This window comes from Sodiomyces alkalinus (assembly GCF_003711515.1).
Source record: "Sodiomyces alkalinus F11 unplaced genomic scaffold SODALscaffold_2, whole genome shotgun sequence".
In the NCBI taxonomy this organism is placed as follows: domain Eukaryota; kingdom Fungi; phylum Ascomycota; class Sordariomycetes; order Glomerellales; family Plectosphaerellaceae; genus Sodiomyces; species Sodiomyces alkalinus.
The window spans coordinates 5,240,760-5,264,327 of NW_021167080.1; the positions used below are offsets into that span (position 1 = coordinate 5,240,760).

The 23,568-nt window shown below is 53.5% G+C and overlaps 11 protein-coding genes across 11 annotated transcripts; 8 read left to right on the forward strand and 3 right to left on the reverse strand.

The window, feature by feature from the left end:
* Nucleotides 1-85: 85 nt before the first annotated feature.
* On the reverse strand, nucleotides 86-949 carry SODALDRAFT_271776 (hypothetical protein; the record flags this gene model as incomplete). Its single annotated transcript, XM_028607794.1, has 1 exon — nucleotides 86-949. One exon carries the CDS (start codon nucleotides 947-949, stop codon nucleotides 86-88), a length of 864 nt encoding a protein of 287 aa, XP_028469234.1.
* Nucleotides 950-2,705: 1,756 nt separating this feature from the next.
* SODALDRAFT_271197 (hypothetical protein) lies at nucleotides 2,706-3,371 on the forward strand (the record flags this gene model as incomplete). The annotated part of the gene is made up of 1 exon (XM_028607756.1): nucleotides 2,706-3,371. The coding sequence occupies one exon, from the start codon at nucleotides 2,706-2,708 to the stop codon at nucleotides 3,369-3,371; it is 666 nt and encodes a 221-aa protein (XP_028469235.1).
* Nucleotides 3,372-3,855: 484 nt separating this feature from the next.
* Nucleotides 3,856-5,412, reverse strand: SODALDRAFT_357472 (hypothetical protein; the record flags this gene model as incomplete). The annotated part of the gene is made up of 4 exons (XM_028614007.1): nucleotides 3,856-4,393; nucleotides 4,462-4,697; nucleotides 4,818-5,142; nucleotides 5,231-5,412. The coding sequence occupies 4 exons, from the start codon at nucleotides 5,410-5,412 to the stop codon at nucleotides 3,856-3,858; spliced, it is 1,281 nt and encodes a 426-aa protein (XP_028469236.1).
* A 1,753-nt stretch (nucleotides 5,413-7,165) lies between these two features.
* SODALDRAFT_357474 (hypothetical protein) lies at nucleotides 7,166-7,400 on the forward strand (the record flags this gene model as incomplete). The annotated part of the gene is made up of 2 exons (XM_028614008.1): nucleotides 7,166-7,203; nucleotides 7,274-7,400. 2 exons carry the CDS (start codon nucleotides 7,166-7,168, stop codon nucleotides 7,398-7,400), a joined length of 165 nt encoding a protein of 54 aa, XP_028469237.1.
* Nucleotides 7,373-8,541, forward strand: SODALDRAFT_377105 (hypothetical protein; the record flags this gene model as incomplete). The annotated part of the gene is made up of 4 exons (XM_028614885.1): nucleotides 7,373-7,711; nucleotides 7,795-8,090; nucleotides 8,275-8,296; nucleotides 8,358-8,541. Exons 1-4 carry the CDS (start codon nucleotides 7,596-7,598, stop codon nucleotides 8,539-8,541), a joined length of 618 nt encoding a protein of 205 aa, XP_028469238.1. The 5' UTR covers nucleotides 7,373-7,595.
* Nucleotides 8,542-8,712: 171 nt separating this feature from the next.
* SODALDRAFT_322563 (hypothetical protein) lies at nucleotides 8,713-10,887 on the forward strand (the record flags this gene model as incomplete). Its single annotated transcript, XM_028609733.1, has 1 exon — nucleotides 8,713-10,887. One exon carries the CDS (start codon nucleotides 8,713-8,715, stop codon nucleotides 10,885-10,887), a length of 2,175 nt encoding a protein of 724 aa, XP_028469239.1.
* Nucleotides 10,888-11,244: 357 nt separating this feature from the next.
* SODALDRAFT_377107 (hypothetical protein) lies at nucleotides 11,245-13,982 on the reverse strand (the record flags this gene model as incomplete). Its single annotated transcript, XM_028614886.1, has 3 exons — nucleotides 11,245-11,287; nucleotides 11,364-11,527; nucleotides 11,574-13,982. The coding sequence occupies 3 exons, from the start codon at nucleotides 13,980-13,982 to the stop codon at nucleotides 11,245-11,247; spliced, it is 2,616 nt and encodes an 871-aa protein (XP_028469240.1).
* A 166-nt stretch (nucleotides 13,983-14,148) lies between these two features.
* On the forward strand, nucleotides 14,149-14,523 carry SODALDRAFT_357478 (hypothetical protein; the record flags this gene model as incomplete). Its single annotated transcript, XM_028614009.1, has 3 exons — nucleotides 14,149-14,219; nucleotides 14,297-14,403; nucleotides 14,498-14,523. The coding sequence occupies 3 exons, from the start codon at nucleotides 14,149-14,151 to the stop codon at nucleotides 14,521-14,523; spliced, it is 204 nt and encodes a 67-aa protein (XP_028469241.1).
* Nucleotides 14,524-14,793: 270 nt separating this feature from the next.
* On the forward strand, nucleotides 14,794-17,613 carry SODALDRAFT_292124 (MFS general substrate transporter). The gene is made up of 5 exons (XM_028608682.1): nucleotides 14,794-15,241; nucleotides 15,300-15,718; nucleotides 15,782-15,952; nucleotides 16,010-16,187; nucleotides 16,339-17,613. Exons 1-5 carry the CDS (start codon nucleotides 14,995-14,997, stop codon nucleotides 17,112-17,114), a joined length of 1,791 nt encoding a protein of 596 aa, XP_028469242.1. The 5' UTR covers nucleotides 14,794-14,994; the 3' UTR covers nucleotides 17,115-17,613.
* A 2,336-nt stretch (nucleotides 17,614-19,949) lies between these two features.
* Nucleotides 19,950-22,229, forward strand: SODALDRAFT_270820 (pentafunctional AROM polypeptide; the record flags this gene model as incomplete). The annotated part of the gene is made up of 1 exon (XM_028607738.1): nucleotides 19,950-22,229. One exon carries the CDS (start codon nucleotides 19,950-19,952, stop codon nucleotides 22,227-22,229), a length of 2,280 nt encoding a protein of 759 aa, XP_028469243.1.
* A 445-nt stretch (nucleotides 22,230-22,674) lies between these two features.
* SODALDRAFT_119422 (hypothetical protein) lies at nucleotides 22,675-23,178 on the forward strand. Its single transcript, XM_028606614.1, has one exon. It carries the CDS (start codon nucleotides 22,754-22,756, stop codon nucleotides 23,024-23,026), a length of 273 nt encoding a protein of 90 aa, XP_028469244.1. The 5' UTR covers nucleotides 22,675-22,753; the 3' UTR covers nucleotides 23,027-23,178.
* The last annotated feature ends 390 nt before the right edge of the window (nucleotides 23,179-23,568 follow it).

Sequence of the window (23,568 nt, forward strand, 5' to 3'; positions counted from 1 at the left end):
CTTGTTCGAAGACCGATGTGTGGCTGAGAATATGAGAATAGTGTTTATTTACTGTCGTGGATCAACGAGCCTTTGCAAAGCTAGGCTAGCGGGCAGGGCCATCGATTGGACTTATGGGCAAGCTGCGCAGAGGGTTGAAGTCCTTGCTTCCCGTCCGCCGCAGCGCCTGCGTCATGGTTTCAATGTTGAGGTCGCCATTATTGGAGTGGTAGGACGATATGGGGCTTCCGGTGCCTCCCATGGGCTTGCGGCTGGGCGACAGGTCAAGCCCCTTGACGGACCCCGGATGGCTAGTAGGGGGCGACGTACCCGGTCCGCCCTGAGACGAGACGGGGGAGCGGATGGGAGAGGGCGACCGATTTGCCGACAAAGAGGTAAGGCCTGGGATATGCATGGATTCGCGGGAGGCACCTGGTGTATTGGCATGCTCGGCCTGTTCGGCCTGCACGACGTCGGCAAACGAGATGAAGCTCAGCCGGCGAACGTCGGTATTGTCGAGGGATCCATATGTGGAGACGTTGTCTTGCTCGCGTTCGGCGAGAGGCCCCAGTTCCTCGGCCCATGAGGCGGCCAACTGTTCGTATGACAGGGCGGCGTTCGGGTGACCACCAGCTACGCTGGCCGCTGCTGGCATGTGCTGGGCGTGGGTCACTATCTCGACACTATCGGGGTCGAGGTGGTCGTCCGTGATGGCTTCGGAGGAGGCGTCAAGGACTGGCGGAATATGGTTTTCCGCCTGGATATGAGAGGGGATGGCTGGCGACTGCGGCTTCAGGGACACTGTATCGACATCTCGCTCAAAGATTTGAGAACCAGCGGGGGAGGACAATCTGGGCGAGCCGGAGAAGCCGCCGCGGCAGGGGGACGACGGATGTATAAAGGGTTGATCGGAGGGGGCCGGCGAGGTGGTAGGCCGTGAGGTCGTTGTAGGTGCTGGTGGAGGCGGCATCTTGGATGCGTCCTTTTGCGGCGCAGCGGTCGGGGTAGCAGTCGTGGTAGCAGTCGTTGTCGAGCTGGTTATAGTAGAAGGTGTCCCAGCAGTTTTGGAGGTGGCGGGCTCTTCCTTTTTCTTGCCAAACCCAAATAACGAGCGCTTCTTCTCCCCGGATGTGGAAGCCTTGTGGTTCTTGTCCGTCTCAGGGCGGTCTGAAGCCCGAGGTGTAGTATTGTCAGATCCCTCCGCCAGGGACGGGACGGCAGGGATCTTCTCCTGTTGGAGGGATTTCCCTGATGCTGATGGCTGCGGCATGTCTGCTACGGGACTCGTTTGTCTTGGACCAAACTGAGGTCTGTTCTCCAAGGTGATGCGGTTTCTATTCCAACTGGAACGCAGACACGGGGTGACGTAGGGTAGGGTGGATGGAGGACGGAGGGAGGAGGAGAAGGAGGAAGGAGCAGGGACAGGTTTTGGGTTTTCGAATCAAGGTTGAAGAAACCTGTTGGAGAAACCGTACCTGCCCGTCTCGAACCAAAACCAACTAATAAGGCCCCAATCTACGGATACATGTTCCTCTAGCCGGTATGAAGTACAGTACGTACTTTCTCCTCTTGTGTCAGCTTATAAAGGTTCCATAAATATTTCGCTGCCACTGGCCAAGTCGGTACTCGTATACGAAAGTGGGGTTATCGGGTGTTCATGTCCTTGGTTCCCGTCCCATCCACGGTACATGCCAACGGAGTACGGATACTTCGTACGTAGTCACATTTCGCACCGCAAGGGAAAAACAAGTTGCAAGTGACCACAGACCTGTTATATTACTTCGTACCATTTTTATGCCTTCCTGGAACTCGATTTGACGCGGATCTATATCCTTGGTACATAGAAATCACCTGGCTTAGAGCCTCAGACTGGCAAGGGCTTAATGACGCTTCCTGTCACGTGGTGGATGGGCCCTGTCTGTCGAAGTGTCAGATGGTTTTGTGTGGTGGCTTGACGTCTCGTTACGAAACAATCAAGTCAAATCTTGGTCAATGGATCTCGAACTAGGAAGCCCCTATACTCGGTTATTTAATTCGGAGTACATGCCCCACCGATCGCACCATGTCTCTCTCCTTCAAAACCAGGAAGCCACATCTCCCCCTGTCCGGTGAACACCGGTCAGCAACTCGTGCAAACTGGTGAACCCTAAACGCCTAACGGCCTTGGAAAATAGAGTTGTCCGAGAGCAGATCTACAAGAGCCCGTGTTAGACTCTACACAGTACACTTATTCCTAAATTCAGACTCAACGAATTCCTGGTTCTTTGGCGTGGGACAACTTGAGTCGCCCTGGTGTAATTAACTGAAAACCAAGTTCCCATTCGCTTGAGTGCCAGCTGGCAAACGGACCTTGAAAGGAATTGCCCCAGAATAATCACGTGGTCTATTATGTAATCATAGAAGCATGGTCTGGGGATGGGAAAAACTTCAGCAGCATTGACGAATTTCTGGACTTTTCACGAGCTCGCCAGCCCAACTCCGAATTGGACGACGACTACGGGACTACGTCGACGGAACACATTCACCACATGCCCCGTGAGGCCACTAATATTCTCGGAAGGCATCTCACTTTTTAGCAAACCCCCGGCCAGGCACAATTGGCAGACCACAAGTGGCATCCCAAAGCCCACGCGAGCTCGAGTTCCAGGGGAGCGTCTAGAGTGCAATTGTTAAAGGGTGGAAAAACTAAGAAATCGACAAGAAGTGAAAGCAAGAGAAGAGATAAAATGGAAGCCCGCGCCCTCGCCCGCCCAGCGGCATCCTTCCTTGCCAATCTCTCGGCCCACGGCACGACCGTCACCCGCCGCTCCCATCAGACCTTCTCCCGCACCAAACGCGCCCTCAACATCGCACCACACCCTGCCTTCACCACCTCTCCCGCCGGCAATTCCAACACCATCATTTTCAACCCTCCGGCCGCCGAACCCTCCGTCCACCACACACCACAGAAATTCCTTCCCAAGTCCGATCCCCGCCGGAAACACGCCGACCTCGCCGCCCTCTTCGCCTCGCCCTACGCTGCACCAGGAACCGTGCCCTCCTCTTCTTCCACCACCACCACCACCACCACCGCGGACGCGGACGCCGGGCTCCCTCCAGCCCTGGACTTCCCCTCCCGCAACAACCCGCGTTACCACCTGACGCGGGAAGACGTGGCCGAGATCCGCCGCCTGCGCGCCGAGGACCCCGCGCGGTGGAGCGTCAACCGCCTGGCGAAGAAGTTCGACTGCTCCGAGGTGTTCATCACCATCTGCACCCCCGCGCCGCGCGATCACAAGGAGAACCTGGAACGCAAGCTCGAGGCGGTCAAGAGACGGTGGGGTGCCATCCGGACCAAGGCACGCGTCGAACGGGCTAAGCGGAAGGATATGCTGTTCCGGGGTGAGCTCTGAGGTTGGGAGTTTCGATTTTGAACACATTGCACTTGCACTCTCCAGCGACACAAAAGACGGCGGGGGTTCTCGCCGAGCTTGAGAGCGACTTCGAATCAGCCCACGTCCGCATTCCAGGCTCTTCGTTTTGTTAATACGTCACCATCCTGGGTTTTTTGCAACAAGAAAGGGCGCAATGTCTCTGGCTCGAGGCTGTACGATACTATGGATGCAGTAGAGATACTGGGGGGACGAGTAGTTGGGTATAGTTGAGCACCGGCATGGTGGGGGACAGGAGACTGGCAGGATGTCGAGAGGGGGCGGGAGGGAGTGTCATCACATCAAATGTATCTTATAAATCCCATGTACATCTCGTGTAGTATACCACATTTTATGTATACCCTGCTGTTATTCCAAGCCGTCCCATGTCAGACAAGTCGGATGCATTTTTTTTTGTGTCCCATAGGATCGAGAAAACCGAGGTCGCCCTAACATGCCTTTCATATCACGTCCCGGTGGATACAATCTGCGCGAGATCCGACTTGCCCGGGATGACGCGGCAGCACCAGCCACAGAAGCTGCGAACTTGACCCGACCGATTTCGGCGCAAGAACTCCGACCGCAATCGTTCGTCTTCCCATTCGGGTACGCAGGCACCGACGCGCACCAGGCGCACCAGCTTCCTCTTCACAACGCCGCCGATGCCGACAATCTCGTGTCGCTCGTACCCCGGACCGAGCTGCATAGGCGACGGCGTCCGCCGTTCATCGACCAGGTGCGAGTGGACCCCGTTGGCATTCCCGCCGCCGCTGAGATAATAGAGGGATGTCGCTGGCCAGGCGGGAGCGTTGTCTGAGGACGACGCCATGCTTAAGGGAGAACCTTCGCGGGCATCGGCGGCATCACAGTCCGTTTCTTGCTCGACTTCCTTGGCCGCAAGACAATGCCCTTCCCGGCCACAGATGACGCCGCGGTCACCTTCGCCGATACCGGTACCGAGCCCTCCGAGAACTTCGCCGTACTGATTGCGCCAACGCCAGATTCTGGTTCGTGGTAAATGTCCATGTCAGTAGGGGACTTGAATGGCGATAGTGGGCAGGGGGTTACGCACCGACTGTAATCGGAGTCAGAGGTACGGATACCCCGACCGCAGGGCTGGCAAAGCCAGACACCAACCTTCTGATCACACTGGCAGAGCTCGCGCTGGATTAGGTCGGATGAAAGCGGGCTGGTTGGGTCTGTGGGTAGGTTGAGCAGAGACGATAAGGGCGCATCGGCGCAAGTCTGACACAGTCTTCGATGTCGGTCGATCAAGCTACTTTGACTCGGGCGTTTGATAGTGCAGTTCTACGGCTTTTTGTCAGTCTTTCCGTCTCACACGAGCCACACATGATTTTCCTTCCGTGCTGCCTCTCTCCCAAGGAAAAACGCCTGCGAGGCGGCGCGTATATATGGGAAAGGGCATACTCTGCAAACTGGGACATCGCATTTCCGACACTCATTCACCAGGTCTCGAGCACATTGTCCACTCTTGCCGTTGTAAGGGGCCCGGCCCTGAATATCATTCCCGGATAAGATGACGGAGCCCTGGCCGAAGTAATGATAACCAGCACGGGCACGGTATTGCAGTGTTGAGTCCGGGTCGACGGGGATATCGTCGTTAACGCAGCGGAGGGTTGCACGGAGCAAGCTAGACCGGCACTGTATGAGGCTTTGGTGGATGAGATACGACGTTCGGGCGAGACTATCGAGGGTGTTGAGGTCGATGTGTTGGACGACGGACTTGACTATGCTGTGATTTACTCGTGTCATTCATTGCTCGGGAATAGCCATGTGGGAAAGTCCCGAAATGTTTTCCTTCCGAGCAGAAGTCGACTTACGGATACTGTCCAAATGCGCGAGTTACGACGTTCCTACAGAAAAACCTCTCGATTGGCGGAGATGGGCCGTGGTAGTCGTCTGGCTTTCCAGACGGCGCGACGCCATGTGGAAGAAGATGCGCGTTGTGCTCGTGGAATGTCTGGGCAACTTCCTCGTTCTCCAAGTCGACAATGACCACCATCTTTGATTGCGCAACTCGCCGAGATCGGCAGACGGCAGATGACACTTACCCAGTAACAAAAGACGGTGCCTTTTTGGAGCTGGGAATTACTTAGAAGACGGGTGATGGGCCGCGAGTGATGTAAGATGGAAGAGGCAAAAAGACAAAGGGGCAAGCAAAGGCGCAACGGGTAATCGAATGGTTCAATGCGGTGTCATCCCCTCAGAGTCCATGGCAAAGACGATTGCTGGAAGTTCTGAGCCGAGCTGGAGGATGATTATGTTGGCGGAGGAGATGGACGATTGATGATCGTCGAGGTGGACATGGAATGAGGGGAGCGGATGGACCAGGCTGGACCAGGCTGGACCAGGGGAGGCGTCGGGCGTTGGTTTAACTGTAGGATCGGCACAGGATTATGGATGGGCGTCGTTGCGCAGCATCTCAGCAAGGTACATTGATAGGAATAAGGTAAGGTAGAGAGAACCTGTCAGCAGGTACGGACACAGGAGGCGTGTTCAGGTGGTCGAACCAACGGACAATGAGGTGGTGGGCTAAGGTATATTTGGACGTTTGGGGGCAAAATAGAATACGTCTTCGTTGTCCGGTGACTCGGGGAGTTGAGTTGGCCTGCAGTTGCTGCATTCGACCTATACCGAGTACGGAGTGCATTGAACGTCGTGCGTCATGCTTCGGACTTCCATTTCCTAAGCGGGGTTTAACGGCGCCACGCTAGACCGCTAGACCCTCGTGTGGGTGTATATACGGTGAGTAAGTAAAAGGTTCGGTATAACTTCAAGCTAAACTGGTTCGGACCTTGTATGGAATGCACTGTGGGACGAGAAGGAACTGGGCGAAATTGGCTAGTCCCGCAAAAGTGCCGAAACACTTAGCCTTTTGAAATCTATATCTATGCTGAAGCTGGACCACTTTATTTGGCGGTTATAATCTTTTTCCGTTTCTTCAGGAAATACTTCCGCCCGGGCCACTGTACGGCCTTTTTGCAGTGTATATTTCCTTATAGTAAGGTATATACTCGTACTGACCGCACTAATAGTTCGGTACCGCTACTCCCTTGATGTATATCTTTTCCGGCATATTACAACGTCACTTTGACAAAAGTTCCGTGCGAATCACCCGTAAATCTAACGTTGGTATCTTTTGAATGTTCCCTTTTATGTTACTACGGTCTACGGCGCCTAAGAGGTTTTTGCCCCCTTTACTATACTATTACTACGTAAATATAAATAGGAAATATATTACGAAAATTGAAATAAAAATATGATAGACTTTACGGTAATTTCAGAGCCGTGTGGGATAAGCTCCTCCCCCAATGGACGCAAGTCCTCTCGCTGTGTCTTTATGTATTGTAAGGCCACTTAGGCATAGGTATCTGCTTGACCGCAGGATACGATGCATCACGTCTATGCGTTGCTTGCCTGAACTGGAGTTGGATGACAGTTATTTCTTGGCGTCGTCTTGTCTCGTCTCGTCTCGTCACCCATGTACCTAGAAATAGCATCATCCCGTTTAGGAAAGAACTCGAAGCAAAGAAGAGGAAGAAGAAGAACAGAACCGAGTCAGAGGAAAGGAGGTTAATACTCAAGGCAATACTCCATACTACTAGGTACGTATACCAAGGTACCTTGAACTGGAACAGTTATACAGAGACAAGGTACTCATTTGAAACGGCGGCGAAGACGTGGACGGATTTCGAAATGGCCCGAGCTCCAACTCAAAACACAATCGAAGCACGCAACAATCCCGAACGATGATTATGTCACCAGATATTGGAGCGACACGAGCCTTTGATTGGTCAGAATCAGGGTTTCGTTGTAGTGTACCCCTCAAAACGGTTTGAGCCTCAAACGAAAAGAGTACGGAGTGCGGAGTACCAGATCATCTTCGCCATCTCCATCTCCATCTCCATCTCCATCTCCAAACTTCACTTCAACCTCACGATCAGGTTGATCCCAACCTCAACCTCTTTTCTCTTCACGCGAACATTTTGAGGGTTTTGGTTCTCCGCTTTTATTTCTACCGGACAAATAATCGTTCGCTCCAAGTAAAGTTGGAACGAACCGTCTGCTGCCGAAAATAGCTCCATTATCCTTGAACGGCAGTTTGGACCGCACACGCTATAGTTCTTTTTTTGGCCTTGGCCAAGCTTCTCGACGAGTCTATCCGTCGTGGACTCGTTTCAAACCATGAGGGGGCTCAACTCGCGAGTCACCCGACCTCCCCAGAAGATAGGCACTCCCTTAGCATATGGGTTTCCTGTTGTCCGACTTTACTGCCCTGGATCCCCCAAAGAGCCCTCGAGGTGAAATCACCCCTTGCTACTCCGTACTTCACGATTTACGTCGTAGTAGGTGATGTTTACTGTCTTCTCCCTGGTCTGGCTAGCCTTCACTCGAAAGGCCGCAGTGGACTGGGGGAAGAACCAGACGGCGTCCTTCGCAAGAGAAATCTGCAGACGTCTACTCAAACCATTCGATATATGGGATCACAACGGGATCGTCCATTCAGCTTTTTGCTCTTCAATATGCATCGGAGCCACCATGCGGACCTTCGCCTTACACTGCGAGGACCTCCTACAGCACTCCGTAATACAACGTACGAATACTCCATACATCGCATGATTTGCACGATCCGCACCATCCCCAGCGCCTATCGTGACGCAGGCTTCACACCTAAACATGGTCCATAACTACTACCCCTGAGGATCGCCCCGACGTTCACCTCCTGTCCGACCCCCCTGTCACTTCCACCCTTGCGCTCAACCTTATTTTCAACTTCGTTCCCACGACCCCCACTATGATCGCCCCATCTTACCGTGTTAGTCTAGCCTAAACGTTTCTTTTTGCTGAACTTGTCCCCCCTTAGCTGCTCCTGTGGCCTTCTGGTCGTGAAACGTCTCACCATGAGGCCCAAGACCGGTAAATGTACCCTTTTCGCTCTACAACGAGGCTGAATATTGTGCCCAGGGAGGGGCTCGACATGACCACATTAGATGGCTTCATGTTTCCTGATCTGGTCTATCACTGCCCGGAACTCGTCCATACCTATATAATCACTCGTTCCCCCTCCTCTTCACTTGAAGAACTAGTCATAGACAACCAGTATCTTGTCGCCCTGTCGAGATTCGCTTGATTTCGTTCGTTTCCTTTCTCTTCGTCCTCCCCTTTTTCTTTCCCTTCTTACAGTGCTTGGCCACTTTTGCTCCTTTGAGCCTTTTTTTATATCCCATTCTTTATTTCTTTCTTTTTAGACCATACACCAGCTTTCTTCTCTTCACCAGTCATTCTCTGTACATCAGCCACCATGCTTAACGCCAAGCTGTTCACTCTCCCTATCCTCTTCTCTGGCACGGCCTTCGCCCGGGCGATCCAGCAATTACCCCCACAAGGCGCCGTTCTTTTACCCGTCGAAGATGTCGCACAGCCGCCTGCAGAAAGTCTAGATTTCGCCTCTCCGACGGTTGTTGACAACGCTATCGACGAACAGCCGACCGAGGCGGTGGAAATCGTGTCCTCTGTTCCACTCCCTCCGACGTCAGATCTGGTTGACGGCCTGACCAGCGTTATCGACGTGACGAGCGCCGCCGACGCCGAGCCAGTAGAGGCGACTTCGAGCGCCGAGTTCGAGATACCGGCCTCTTCAGTCCTCGGGGTTGTCGAGGATATATCATCTGTCGAACTCGAACTGCCTACTTCGTCTGTGGTTTCGGCGGAGGAGGATACCTCGAGCGTTGAGTTCGATGTGATCGCCTCTGCATCCGACTTCGAGATCCCGACTTCCTCGGTTGCCGATGTCGCGGAGGAAACTTCCAGCATCGAACTCGACTTCTCTACCTCTTCGCTCGAGCTCGACATCCCCACCTCTTCTGCCCCTTTTTTTGCGGAGGAGACTTCGAATATCGAGTTCGAATCCCTGACTTCTTCACTCGAACTGGACTTTTCTACCTCGTCTCTTTTTGATTTCACCGGAGAAACTTCCAGCGTCCAGTTTGATGCTCTTTCAACCTCTTCCGTTGAACTGGACATCCCTACCTCGTCGATCGATGGCTTTCTCGAGGAGACTTCCAGCGTTGAGTTCGAACTGCCCAGCTCGTCTATTGAACTCGACTTTTTGACCTCGTCTGTTCTGGATGTGGAGGAGCCGACATCTACCGTCATCGCCGTCCCGTCCGATCCAGCTGTCATTCAAAAGCCCGTCATCGTCATTGTCAAGCAGGTCACTTTCTTCATCTTCCCTCCGGCCTTGGGCGGCCTCTGCCCCGCCGTCCGACCAGCACCATTCCCAGGTGGCTTCTTGGTCGGCGACTTCAACTTCGGCCGCTTCCAGGACGCCTGTCTGGCCGCCTGTAACATTCAGTTCAGCCAGTGCTTGACTGTCGTGGGGTTCGGTCTTCAGGTGACCCAATGCCAGTCCCAATTGACCCTCTGCCGTCAAGCCGCTGTCACCGCGACCCTAAGCCTCCCTGTGCCCACCACGGTTACCCAGACCGTCATCCTCCCTCCCGAGGCTGTGGAGACAGATTCTCCGGCCGTCACTTCCCAGATCATCGACGCCGGAGGTGAGGTCATCACTACTACTGTCCTACCCGACGACGAGGTTGCCACCATCGGTACTGGCGGTGTCAGCATCATCACCGTTACTGTTACTCCCACCCCTACGCCCACGCCCGAGCCTGTGGTTGGGGATGAGGACATTGAGGACCACCCTGACGCCATCACGTCCGTCGTGACGGTCACTCTGCCGCCCAATCCGGCCGAGCCCGGTGTGCCTCAGATCAGCACCGTTGTGGTTACCGTTCATCCGACCCCCGAAGAGCCTCAAGCTCCTATCACCTCCGTTGTCACCGTGACTCTCCCTCCCCATCCGACTCTTCCCGGCGTTCCGCAGTTGAGCACCGCCACCATCACCATCCACCCCACTCCCGACGCTCCGACGGCACCCCAGGGCCAAGCGCCGGCTGCTCCTAAGACCAGCGTCGTCACAGTCACGGTGGGCGGCCAGGTCGGCATCATCACCATGACAGTCCCCGAAGCGGCGGCCCCCACTCAGCCCAATGGTCTTGCGCCGCCCGACTGCCCTGCCTGCGCCAACCCCGTCACCGTCGTCGTGACCGAGACGAAGACTCAGATCATCACCCAGGTCGTCGACGTCTGCGGGGCGGCGCCGACAGAGGGCATCACCGCCAGCGAGAGTTTGGCCGTAAGCGAGAGCCGCCTGGTCGTGTCTGAGAGCGTCTTCCCGACTGAAAGCATCGTCACCGACGGCGCCCTCCCAATTGAGAGTATCGTTACCGAGAGCGTTGTGGTTCCAGAGATTGCTGTTCCCACCGAGGGCGCCGCTGCCGAGGAGCCCCCCTTGCCCGAGGCAGAAGCCCCGGCGGTGACGCCTGAACGGAAGGGTCCCAAGTTCTTCCGGTTTCCCTTCGAGGATCGGACTTTTGAGAAGCGGTGGCGACCTAACACCCCGCGAGGAGCTTAGAGCAGGGAGAACAGGCTATGAATTCTCCGGTGACAGCAATCGCCCATGTATATAGATCGCATACTCTTCCTCCAGGCTGAGGCGTTAAGAGACATTTTCTTTTGTGTTGGAGACGTCTGGGTTGGAATGGTGGGACAGGCTTCCCAGAGCAACAGCTGGTCTCTGGCTGGAATGGCTATATGGTATTTATGAGACGCTGGTTTTTTGTCCTATTTCACAGCGATCAACATAGATTTTTCCATGGTTTCATCATCTTTGTATATTGTCTTAAGCTAGGGCCAGGATCCCAATTTTTCATATATATTGCACACCTTAGATGGTGGCGACGAACTCTTGATATCTTTCTGGTCGTGACAATCAAGCAAAGGTCTCCGGCTTGCGAGCCCCCGTACGATCAAGACTGCAATGTAGACGATGGAAATACTTACAGGTCGGTGAAGTTACGCGAGGAAACCTAGACCCTTTATTTACCTTACTCAGTCATCAATGGGGTCGCTATTGTAATCAGGTAGGGCCCGAATGTTGGTTCTCCCGGCCTTTGCCTTCTTTCTAGGACGCCCTCGTCCTCGAGGTGGCGCATGCACGCTGAGCTGCACCAAAGGACTTGCTGCCGGAGGATGCGGGGACTTGGCGAGGCGGCCTACAAACCGCTCTGGTTGTGCAAATCTAAATCTGAACGAAGTCACCTCGCTGACTGCCGGCTCCGACGGCTGCGCCACTATCGAAGCATTGTCATGTAGTGCCGTATCGGCTGCCGGGAGCTCTGACTGGACTTCAGTTGAGTCACTAGATCCACAAGACTCTAAGCCTTCGAAGATGGTGGGTAGGCAGCTAGGACCTTCGACGGTCTGGTCTGACGCTATTGTGGACGGGATTGCCACCGTCAGACCAGATCGTACTGGGCTGGTTTCGACTATAGACTGCTCTGAATATGTCGATGATCCACACGTTGCGACAGTCTCAACATGGCCATCAACGGCGGCAATGGCTCGGTCGCCATCTATTTCCTCGGAATCGTCGCATGGTTGGATTGCACGGCTTGTCTCGTATGTGGCTTCATCGAAGGCATTCTGCAGTACTTCGTCGCTGTCGTCGACCTCCGAGTTGAGAAATGTCATCCAAGCGACGTCCTCGTTGGCATCTGGCTGTAGATGTGTTGACTCTGCAAGCTTAGCCATAGGCGCAGATGGAGAAGAGGGTGTCGCAGAAACATCCCTGCCGGTGTCTTGGGAGTCTAGATGGTTCGGCTCGTCCACCTCTCCGGCCGATACCCTGTACCCACCTCGTTGCGTGTTGTCTTCCTTGGTAGCATCGGCTAAGTGGTCATAGTGTACACCTTGGTGTGTGTGAGAACCGACAAACTCGGAGTTATCAGTCCTCCTGTGCTCGAACCCATCATGTTCCCCACGTAAACCTGATTCACTGCAATCGGGGTCCACATACGAAGGTGAGGAATGGAAGGACATGGAGTTGACAGCTTCCTCCTCAATAGGAGGCCAGTCGCTAAATACGGTTTCGGGCGAGCCCCAGGCTGGACCTACAGAACCTGACTTTTCCATTGATCCGTTCGTGTGCATGTATTCATATATACGAGACGGAATTTCGCGAGGCGTTTGTCTCGGAGGCTGTTCCATGCTTATCCCTGGGCTTATCTTCGGGTGTGTGGAGGGCGAGTCTCCCGATGCCTGGAGAGCTGAGATGTCAGATTGCCGGCGAGGGGATGTTATAAACGAACGCCATTGATCGTTCTGGCCACCTTCCGATGATGTGATGCCGAAATGGTGGCCCTGGCCTACTTGTGCTCGTACGCTAGCCTGGCCGCCATCCGAGCTCGGTGACTGAGACTCCTGATATTGAAGGATTCGGGCAATACGCCGGGGTTTCGGGTGGTGGACGAGAGGAGAAGACGTCTCAGGAAAGATCTGGTTCTGGGGCTCAGGGGGTTGAAATAAGCTCCTTTCAACATGGCTGGCCCTATGGCCATCCTCGACAGCCTCAGGTTCGATATGGCTTGAACCTGTCCAGGGCGAACTTGTCGATTGGAGCGAATTCCGCAGAGGCCGCCGTCTGGGAGAAGATAAATGACCATCACTGCGTAAGCTGTGGAGCGAGTATTTGGATTCCGACGGGTGGGAGACATAAGCCTCTCGGAAGGTACGGCCGTGAAAGTAGGGCGAGGACTTGGGTGAGCCTCTGTTCCCACTGGCCCATTGACTTGGTGATCTCTTTCGAGGGCCCCTCAGGCTTCGAGTCTCATTAGATGTTCCTAGGTGAATATCTTGACTTCCGATTTTGATGCGCATCTGATTAGCTGGCCGCGATGCGTCGGTGGAACTATCTGTAGCTAGCTTCTTGTGCCGGATCCGCGAAGCACCATATGACTGCATGGGTTCCCCAGAACGGACGTCTCGACGACCGAAGCCCCATTTCGGATTTTTGGGGGAACTTGGGTGTAGTGGGAATTTGATGGGAAGTGATTTCTGCAAGCCGATGCTGACCCAGTCACCGCGGAGGAGGAGGTCTCGGCGTTTCGAATCAAGGTCATTTATGGCTGCATTGGGAGACCTAGGAATGGGATCCTTGCCTGCGGCCGAAAGTGCCGGGGTTGGTGATGAGGAATTCGGGTTCTTTGCGAGGCGGTTCTGAGTATTTTGGGACAACGAGGCTTTCCCTTGGGCGGCGAGTCGTGAGGATCGAGAGGAATGAGAGGAACGAGACACGGCTCGGTAGTCTTTGCGGATTTTCTTAGGGAGACCATGGCTTGAGTGACTTGACCGCGAGTGAATGCTTGACGAGCGCTCCCGGGTAGTTTTCTGCCTTTGTTGATGTCCGGAATCCAGGCGGTTTGGGGGAATGGAGGAGACCGATGTTGAGCTGCCAGCAGCGTGTTCCTGCAATTTCAGCCTAGCACGGGCGAAGAACTCTTTCTGCTTGGGAATTAAGGGGTTGAAGCCCCTGCCGCGCGAATGCCGCTGCAAGCCTCCTTCAGTCCAGTTCATAGTTTCGACGATGTGTTTCTGGGAGGTCTGGGAAACGAAGCCAAAGGACCGGATACATACTGGGTACTTGGTAAAAGAGATACAGGCCCAATACATTATGTACCTACCTTAGGTATCTAATAATGCCATCACGGTTCTAAGGCTGCCCCGACGTGAGGTAATACGTACCCAAAATAAGGAGGCGGACTTACACCTAGGTACGTAGAGATACGGCCAAACTAAAGGTAGGTAGCTCGCCACGAGGAGGAAACCACGACCCAAGATGGCGAATGAGCGGCAAGATCTAGAATTTCCCATTGGATTCTCTCTCGCATCCTACGGCTACCAGATAAGGTAGGTAAAGTACCTTGATCCAGTTCCTTAAGGTGAAGGTAACTTCATGAATACTGTTGGGTATTGGATGCTTGGAGCGTGTCGTGCAATATGGATCTTTGTTGGATTCAAACGTACCAGACTGGTCCGCCAATGGGGCTTTTCCAACATGTTGCCATATCTGCTGTGCTCTTATGCATGCCGAGTGAGTTTTTAAAGACTCTAAGAGAAGCCTGGGTATGAATTGAGGTCATAAATGAAAGTCATCGTGGGTGGTAAGGTGGCACCGTTCATACAAGAATTCAAGTTGTCGGGGACGTCGTAGCCGTTGGACTGTGGGTGCCTTTCCTCGTTAGGTACCTTAGCCAAAAGCAGGTTACATAAGCAAACCCATACACATTGGCCCCTTAAAGTGTGGAGATAATGATTTTGATTCCCGACGTCATCCCAAGGGTCTGGTCTCCAAAGATATGTACGTACGTTGTACCTCTCCAATCGCTTGCTTACCAATCGTCCCTAAGGTACCGGCCTTCCGGCCTTCCGGGTTCATTGTGCTTCGAAATGAAACGTCCATGATGGATAAGCTCAGCTATCCGTGCTTCGTGCTCATCTGTCGCTGTTCGTCTCCATGGCGCCTTTTCCTTCTATATATACATCTTGGTAATTAGACGATTTCACCTCAATTGTAGTTTGCGACATTCACTGAGAAATGTCTGTATTCATCTCGTGATTCCTTCCCAATTTCCCTTTGTCTTTCTCTCTATCTCTTTTGCTTCCACCTTTTGCGGTCCACACCATGTTCCCGGATGTCGAGAACGGAGCGAGGCGTGATGCCTCGGATCACCATTCCGAGGACACCGATGCTGTCCCAACGGAAACTACCACTCTATTGAATTCCGATACCAGCTCCGAGACGCTTTCCCATGCCCCATCTTCCAAGAGACGCGACTCGGGCGCCGATTCAGGGGATCCCAAACACTCAGTCGGCACTCCTCGCGCCGTTGCCATCATCCTCAGCTTATGGACTCTTATATTCCTTCAGGGTACGCAAACCCCCAGCCTTAGCAATTTACGCTCCTTTCCCCAGCTAACTTCCCGCAGCATCGAACATGTCCGGCGTCACCATCGTTCAAGGCGCCATCGCTGAAGACCTTGAGTCCTATGAAGACGCTATGTGGTTCACCACCTCTTATCTTATTGCCACTTCCGCCCTGTCCCCGCTGTCCGGCCGATTAGCCACTATATTCTCTCCCCGTACTCTTGTTCTGCCTATTGGCCTATTCTTTGCTGCTGGTGGCCTCGTCACATCGCTAGCTCGCTCCTTTGCCGTCTTCATCCTCGGCCGCGTCCTGACTGGCGTAGGCGCCGCCGCCGTCATGACTCTGTCAGTCGTTCTTGTTCTCGAACTCGTCAGTAAGAAGAGGCGCGGCATCTTTGTCGGTCTGCTGAACTGCGGTTTCACCATTGGTCTCGCAACTGGTGCCGTTGTATACGGTGCACTTCTACCTGCTATCGGATGGGTAAGGGCGTCTTGGCGTCTTGATTTGTGCCTCGGAGGTATAACGCGCTGACCTCGCCTCTAGCGACCCATATTCGGCGTCCAGTCGCCTGTCGCCCTCGTAGCATCGCTCGGTCTTTACTTCAGTGTCCCGAGAACACTGAGTCCGAAACAACCCAAAAATGACGACGGATCTTTCCAGTCCAGCCTCAAGGAAAAATTGGCGCGTATAGACTATCTTGGCGCTTCCATTATGGTCAGTCAGATGGATATCGCCATTGATTCTGCAGCGCAGTATTGACACACTCTCTAGGTTCTCACTATCGTGCTGTTCTTGTATGGTCTCTCAGGAGACGTCAGATGGACGCCCATCATTCTCTCCGTCTTTAGCCTGTTTGTTTTTATCCTGATCGAAGTCTTTGTTGCCGCTGATCCGATCATACCTCTCTCCATCCTATCATCACGCGGGATCCTCTTCTCCTGCATCGCCCGTAAGTCGGCCCCTGGAGAATTTTCAGTCTCTGGCGCTTGTTCTTTCCTTTCTCCTTCTTTTCTCCCCTCTGCCATCTCTCTTCGCTTGCAATCAGAAAGTATCCGCGAAAAAAAAAGGTACAAGGAAGAACCACTAACATCTCATCTCAGAACTCATATTCATGGCCTCAAGGTGGACACTACTCTATTACACCCCAATTTTCGTCCTAGCGGTCAGGAATTACGCCCCCGCAATTGCCGGCTCCATACTGATCCCAACCAACCTGGGCTTCGGTGTCGGAGGTCTTATTGTGGGCTGGCTTCATGTTCGCCGTAACGGGGACTTTTGGCTCCCCTCCATCATCGGACTTGGCCTTTCCGGTGTCACACTCTACGCTCTTTCTCTGGTCGGCACCACCACGGCTCCGGCATGGTCCTTCGTCCTCGTCGTATTCCTCAGTGGTCTAGCAACAGGCGGTTCCCTCAACTACACTCTGGCGCACCTCCTTCACCTGACTAGTCCTACAGAACACTTCATCTCTACCAGTCTCCTGAACACGTTCCGCGGGTTTGGTGGGAGCTTCGGAACGGCTATCGGGGGCGGCATCTTCTATAGGCTGCTTCGAAGCGGTCTTATTAATGAATTCTTGCAACTGGACGGCGACCGACTGACCGAGGACCGTCGTCAGCTGATCACTAGACTCATTGGAAGCCCGGCGCTGGTATACAATGGCGGTCTGGAGGATGCCGAACGCCAAATCGCCGTGGAATGTTACGCGGCTGCGTCGCGAGGGACGTGGCAGGCCGCTGCCGCCTTGACCATTGCCGCGGTTGCTTTGCAGGCTGCTACCGGCTGGGCGAGCCCCCAAGTCCAAGTCCACCCGGAAGACGGTGAAACAGAAACGAGAAGGGCTTTTCTGGAAAGGGAGGACATTGGAGAAAGGTAGCCCTTCTCTTGAAAGGTGATCTGATAGTGCAGATGATGATCCCGATTCCGTATGGAAATCAAGAGGCAAACTCCAATTCAGATAGCACGTCAAGGGGAACCGGAACAGGGACCCAAGCTTGTTCGTGTCCTGAGGTGTGAATTTAAAGGCCAAGATTTATCATGACTGATTGGGTGTGTTGTCGTGCATAAGCATTAATTAGCCATTATTAAGACTGTGCCCGAACGTAAACGATGATGAATGCATCTTACTGGGCTGCCATATTTTCCCTTGATCAGTTTGCCATGTTTGCCTTTTCCAGACTGTCCTCCTCTCACCTCGACGACGTCTCTTCGGGCCTTCTACTAGGACAGTGGGTTATTAACTCTTAAGGACCAATTAGCAGACAATCTTAGTTGCAGATTCCATGTACACACTCTATACGACCGGCACAAAATAGGAAAATTATGAGGAAGAGCCATGGGGGTTCGGACTGTCTAGAGATGATCTACTGCAGTCTTGTACGGGTCATAATGTATTCCTCTATATAGTACGGCTTTTTCATTTTCATTTTTTTTCCATGACGCGCATGCAGCCCTAAAACTATGGCGCGGCACCTGTCGCCCTGTGGGCTATAGCCTAGTTGTAGCTAAATACAGCGAATAACATTGCTAAACAAAGGAAATCCTCCCTAACTGTCAGACGCCCACAGCCACCGTATCGAGGTGTGACAAACTATATTATATTAGACGTATAGAGTACCATGTTCCTATATATCCAAACGTATTTCCTCTTATTTTTCCTAATAGTTAGATATTCCCCGAAGTACTATAAGCTTCACTTAGATAAGAACATATATAATTTACGTACCTTTATTTATGTTCTGACAAGGGGTTAACGGGTTAACGGGTTAACGGGGGTGCAAATGGTGTGGGATGAGAACCCAGAGAATCCCATGCAATTTAAAAGGTGGAAGGGGCAAGCCCTGTTGGAAGATCAGATTCGGTCAACCTTGCGAAGTAACCTTACTGTACATAGTAAGTGGTGAAGAAGAGAAAGTACAGATATTCCAATGATCAAACATGATTGGTGGAATATCAAGCTCCCATGCAAGACGTTCTCCTCTCGACGGCAAAACTTTTTGGAACCCATTTCATAAGCGCCCCAGACGGTGTTCGTCCCGTTGTGCCTCCTCCCACCATGTCCTCCTGACCCCCAACATTTCCCCGCATGCGAGACGTTTGGAACCCCCCAACCGGCCCCCGTACGTGTAGTCCAAACTTTTGACTGCAAGTTTGTTTGAAGCTCAACTGCCGTCATCTCCTCCCAGAGCTTGAGCATGCGCCCCGCCCGTGCCTGCCCCACTCGGTTCCGATGGAACACTGAAGCAGCTATTGACCCTGACACGCCAGTTTGGCGTGTCCAATACCCGTAATGATTGGGGATCTTCAACTCTCTTTGCTGCGTTTTGCGCTGCATCCCTCGCGGACAACAGCGTCCCGCCCATTCTTGGTGGCATCTGGCGACTCCGTCTCTCTGAATCAATCATATCACATGGGTCGCCATCCATCCACGATAAACAGTCACTGATCCGTCGGGTTTATTTGGAAGCAGTAACGGAGCAGCACTGCGTACCACCGGCGAAGCAGGCTATCTGTTATTTTGACCCGAACGAGACGGGCTCCTGGACCTAGAAAGCACACTGTGGCTTCTCCGACGGTCTGACTGCCTATGTATGTAGGTATACTTGATATTACCACGACCGAGTCCTGTAAGTCTTTTTTGTCGTTTGATCAGAGTGCTAATGTTGCACCTATCCCCAGTCAGTGACTCCGCGTTGCCGTGCGTTGCTCCGTGCTTCAAGACGAATCTTCTAAGTCTTCTACTTTAAGATACCTTACCCCACGTACGATACCTACGATACCTACGATACCTACGATACCTACCTCCGACGCCGACCCGGCCATGAACGAATCTAGAGGACCCTGCCGATAGTTCCACTCCCATGGACTAGCCGTCTCCGTCCTTGCAGCTTCTTTTGCGCACAATCACACTGGGCCGTCTTCCATGCGGAAAATTCCCACCGTCGAGCCGTCAGCAATTCTTCCTTCGTCCTTCGTCTACTCTTCCACCAACGAAATTCGGCATAATTCTCCTTTCGAATCAAACGCCCTACCGCGCCAGCACCCACCCCTTATCAACCCCAGAATACCTGTAGGAGTGCCCTTACGCTTGCCCAAGCTTCATCTCTTCTACACTCTCAGCTGCCGATCCATCTTCCTCCCACACCTTCCGCCACGACTCTTCGGCTTGGGAATGTCACCAGATAACTCGCCCTCGCCTTGTGCTGCTCTGTTTGCTTCTTGAACTCTTTCCGCAGTCGTGCCGCCCATAGAGCCACCCTCTGATTGTCTGGCAGGACTGGACACAGACTACGTTGATATTTGGATCAAGCCATTCTTTCTGGCTACCTATACACGAAGGACCAGCATTAGCTCTTGAATTGCCATGAGGCGATTCAACAGTGGATTGGAAACTGACGGAGACCGCCCTTTGTGCCCCAAGATTAACACCTCACGTTTGTCTGAGGCCATCCCTCTTCCCAAGACCACGGATGCCACTCGCTTGTCCACTCACAATATTCCACGCCAACAGCCGGTTGTTTTTGGAATGGGAATCCGGCCTAGTCCCCTCAACAATCATTTATTAACCATCCGCATTGCTCGACTTCTGGTGTTATTGCCTTGAAGGCTGGGCTAGTTTGCGACTCCCCCACCCTCTCCTCGGCACACACAATCAACGACGTCGTCGTACGGAAGAGTACAACTGGGAGCTGGGGCGTCCGGGTCTTCTATCATGGCAACGGTTCAGCAACTGTCCGCTGGGCCGACCCCCGCGCGGCCACGAAGCACCAATGGGACTAGGGATGGCGATATGGATGTCGACTCTAGTCCTTCACCGGAGCTCTCTCGGACAGCGAGCAAGTTTGGCAGTGAGCCTCAAAGGGGAGACCCGCGGATCGTTGTCATTATATACGGGGACGGTCAGGATGGAATTGTTTCCACCTTTGCCGAGGTCCTTGGGAAGCCTCTAGGTCTGAAATCTGGCTTCAGTGAAGTCAGCACTGCAGACAAAGGCCTGGTCATTGGCATTCAAGCCGGAGCCGCGAAAAATGACATTGCCGCTCGGAACAAGGATCTAGTGGTGGCCATCAATGCCCACTGTGTCGACCTCGGAATGCCGCCCGATGTGTACCTGTCGGAGCAGTGCGATTATGAGTTCTTGTACACGAAGGCCCCCTTTTTTCGGCGCGATTTGTCGCGGTTCATCTCCTTCACCCTGGGGCAGATTAACCACCACGAGACATTGATGGCGAAACCTCGGACGTACTTCATATCGACAACCTTTCCTGACGTTAGCGCAGCGTTACCTAACCTCGACATTTTGACCGTTGGCGCAGATGCAGTGGAACTTCGGGTGGACTTATTGAAAGAGCCCACTGGCGACGGGACTTACTCGGCCGTTCCCAGTCTCAGCTATGTCGGCCGACAGGTCATGCTTTTACGGCAACGAACCGAGCTGCCTCTCATATTCACGACGAGGTGCACAAGGGAGAACGGCCGGTTCCCCATGGGAGATCCCGATTTGTACTATGAATACCTCTATCGAGCCATCCAGTGGGGAGTCGAATACATCGATGTCGAGCTCTGGCTGCCTGAGGAGATTAGGAAACGACTTTTCGAGGTGAGAGGCAACAGCAGGATCATGTCCGCTTTTCATGACTTCTCTGGTACCTTCCGCTGGCCCTCGCCTGAAGCCCAACAAGTGTACGTCGAATCCAGCAAGTACGCGGACATAGTCAAGATGATCGCGATTATCAACGACCATCATGAGAACTTCGAGCTCGAGTATTTCCGGTCAAAGATGAGGGCTGAGTACCCCGACTCCCCACCCTTCTCCGGCGTCAACATGGAGGAGACCGGTCAGTTCTCCAGGACGCTCAACAAAGTCTTCACCCCTATCACACACCCTCTACTCCCTATTGTCGCCGCACCGGGTCAGATGAGTGCCTCGGAGATCAATACGGCCCTTTCCCTGCTGGGCCAGCTGCCCAAGAAGACCATCTGGGGAATCACGAGCCCATTATTTCGAAGCTCCATACCGCAAGCGCCTTTCTTTGAAAAATGTTTCAACGAACTGGGTCTGCCCCATCAATTTGCCGTCGTAGAACGGCAACCGAATAACGTGGCTAGCGTGGAAGCATGGTGTAACCAGAAGAACTTTGGCGGTGCTTACTTGAGCCCTCCGGTATCATGGAGCAGCCTTTTGAAGCACAGTGCTTTCTTCGCATCGCTGAACAACGGCAGGGGTCCTGAGCTCACCGAGGCCGCCCGCGTTATTGGGACAGTCGACACCATTGTTGTCAGGACAGCATCATCACTTTCCCCCCCATCGGGTCCCGCGTCAATATCACCAAGCCCACCCAACCACGGCACCAACACCACGGCCGGGCTCAGCTCGGCAATCTCCAACCTGCCACCCAACACGTCTCTTGTCCTGGATAACGCAAGCTGGAAGGGCATTCTGAGTGCGTTGACTCGGGACCTAGCGCCCTCTGCTTACTTTGGCCGATCTGCCGTGGCTTTGGCATCCTCGGGGGATGACGCGGCTTCCGTCATATTCGCATTGAGAGCTTTGAACATTTCCAAAATCTACACCGTTGGTTTCAAGACCCCGCCGGTGCTTGCCAAGAATGGACCTGCCATTGAACCATTCAACAGCCTGGAAAGCCTGCAACGCGCACGCATGGTGGGGGATGACGCCGCGCCGTTCGTCATCGTCTCGGCGTTGGGTCCTGAAAAGAGCAACTTGGTCGGGATGTTGGTTCGAGTGTTCGGAGCTACGGGGCGTGGGAGCTCCTCCAACAATACGAGGAAGGTGTTCCTAGATCTTGCAGACACTGCCAGCGCGCGGAAGGGGGGCGATCCCAGCATCGTGGCTGAGCAGATTGGTTTCTCGGCCTACAGCTCGGCGGACACGGCGGCTTTCACGACGGTAGAGACATTGAGACTGTTAGTTGGGCAGAACGTACCCTACAGCTTTGTCAGGCTGGCAAGTGGCCGGAGTCTGTTTTGATTGAGCACGGGGCCTCGGTGCGACGATGCTCGGAAAAGGGGGCCCGCGTGCCTGATTTCTTTTTCTTGATTTTCCTCGCAAATCACGCCCATAAAGCGGGGAAATTCGATTTTGGGGATATGCCATGCCATGCTTTCGGCTCGCTCATAGCAACGGGCTGCATTGGCAGAATAACACACAAGTCCAGCGTCGATGGAACTTTGGTCTTTTTTCAACCATCATGCAAGTCCTGAGCCGCGAACGAAGAGATGCGCGTATGTTGATGACACTCAGGAGAGCTTGAAAAAGCTCGTGCCAGGAAATCGCCGAGAAACGCGCCGGATATTGATTGGGTTCGGTCTACAACACATGTCCACTCCGGCATAGCATTTGTACCCCCCTCTATTCTTCCAGCACCCTTGTCGAGCGTAGAAGAGGTGTTATGGGGCCTTGAGCTAGGAGTCATAACTCCTCGAGGCCACAGAATCTTTTTGCATGCATGCATACATACACGGCGTTATTCCGAGAGAGTGGTTTACGACAGCATGTTGGGTACCGCGATTCTTTTCTTCCTCGTTTTCTCACACTGCTTGTGGATCTACGTTTCTTTTAGCTACGAGGTTGGCTTTTCCTCTCGCAGTTTGGCATGGATTATGGAACCTATGGGGCGGTGTCTATCCCATTATCTAGGTACACACACGACTCGAGACTTGTTCGTTTGCGAGGGGGCATTCTCCGTACATGTAGATATGTGGAAACTTTGCTGGGTTGACGTGGGTGTACGTACAGTCCGGGCACAGGCTGTCGCGTGTGGTTGACCCAAATCGAATCTCCGCCTAAGAAGTCGGGCTGTTCTGTTCCAGGCAGGCGAGGAGGTAGAGACGAATAATGAGGTTCTCGATATCAGTCGTACCCTGTGAGGTTTGAGGGCGAGTTTCAGGGTCTCCAGAAGAAGCGGGATGAGTAGCTCCGTCGGGAGTTTTGTCTCCGGGATGGTCCCTCTTCTCGCCCCGTCAAAAGGAGCCAGTGAAGGACGAGACTCATGATTGCTGTGCAATCATGAAGCGATTTAAGAGGCGGACGGAGGTCAGGCTTGTGAACACTCGCCTGCCTCTAGTTGATTATCCAGGGTTCTGGAACGATACGAGAGTGACGAGTAAGAGAGCGGCAAAGCCGGGCAAACGCACTCCCGCATGACGTCTCGGCGACAAAGCTGGGGGCCGCCGTTCTGGCCGTTCGGGGTGCGCTCGGTAAGTCGAGGCCGAGATGGACGTCGTGTCCAACCTCACTCCTTGATGTAAGGGCGGGTACAACGTAGGGTACAACGTAAGGTACCGACATGTACGGATACGGATACGTA

Excerpts from the sequence above, each read along its gene's own strand:
- SODALDRAFT_292124 (XM_028608682.1), top strand. The coding sequence starts at position 14,995 with ATGTTCCCGGATGTCGAGAACGGAGCGAGGCGTGATGCCTCGGATCAC. Across the intron at positions 15,953-16,009 it reads ATCTTGGCGCTTCCATTATG|GTTCTCACTATCGTGCTGTT; the intron begins GTCAGTCAGATG and ends CACACTCTCTAG. Across the intron at positions 16,188-16,338 it reads CCTCTTCTCCTGCATCGCCC|AACTCATATTCATGGCCTCA; the intron begins GTAAGTCGGCCC and ends ATCTCATCTCAG.
- SODALDRAFT_119422 (XM_028606614.1), top strand. The coding sequence starts at position 22,754 with ATGTTGGGTACCGCGATTCTTTTCTTCCTCGTTTTCTCACACTGCTTG.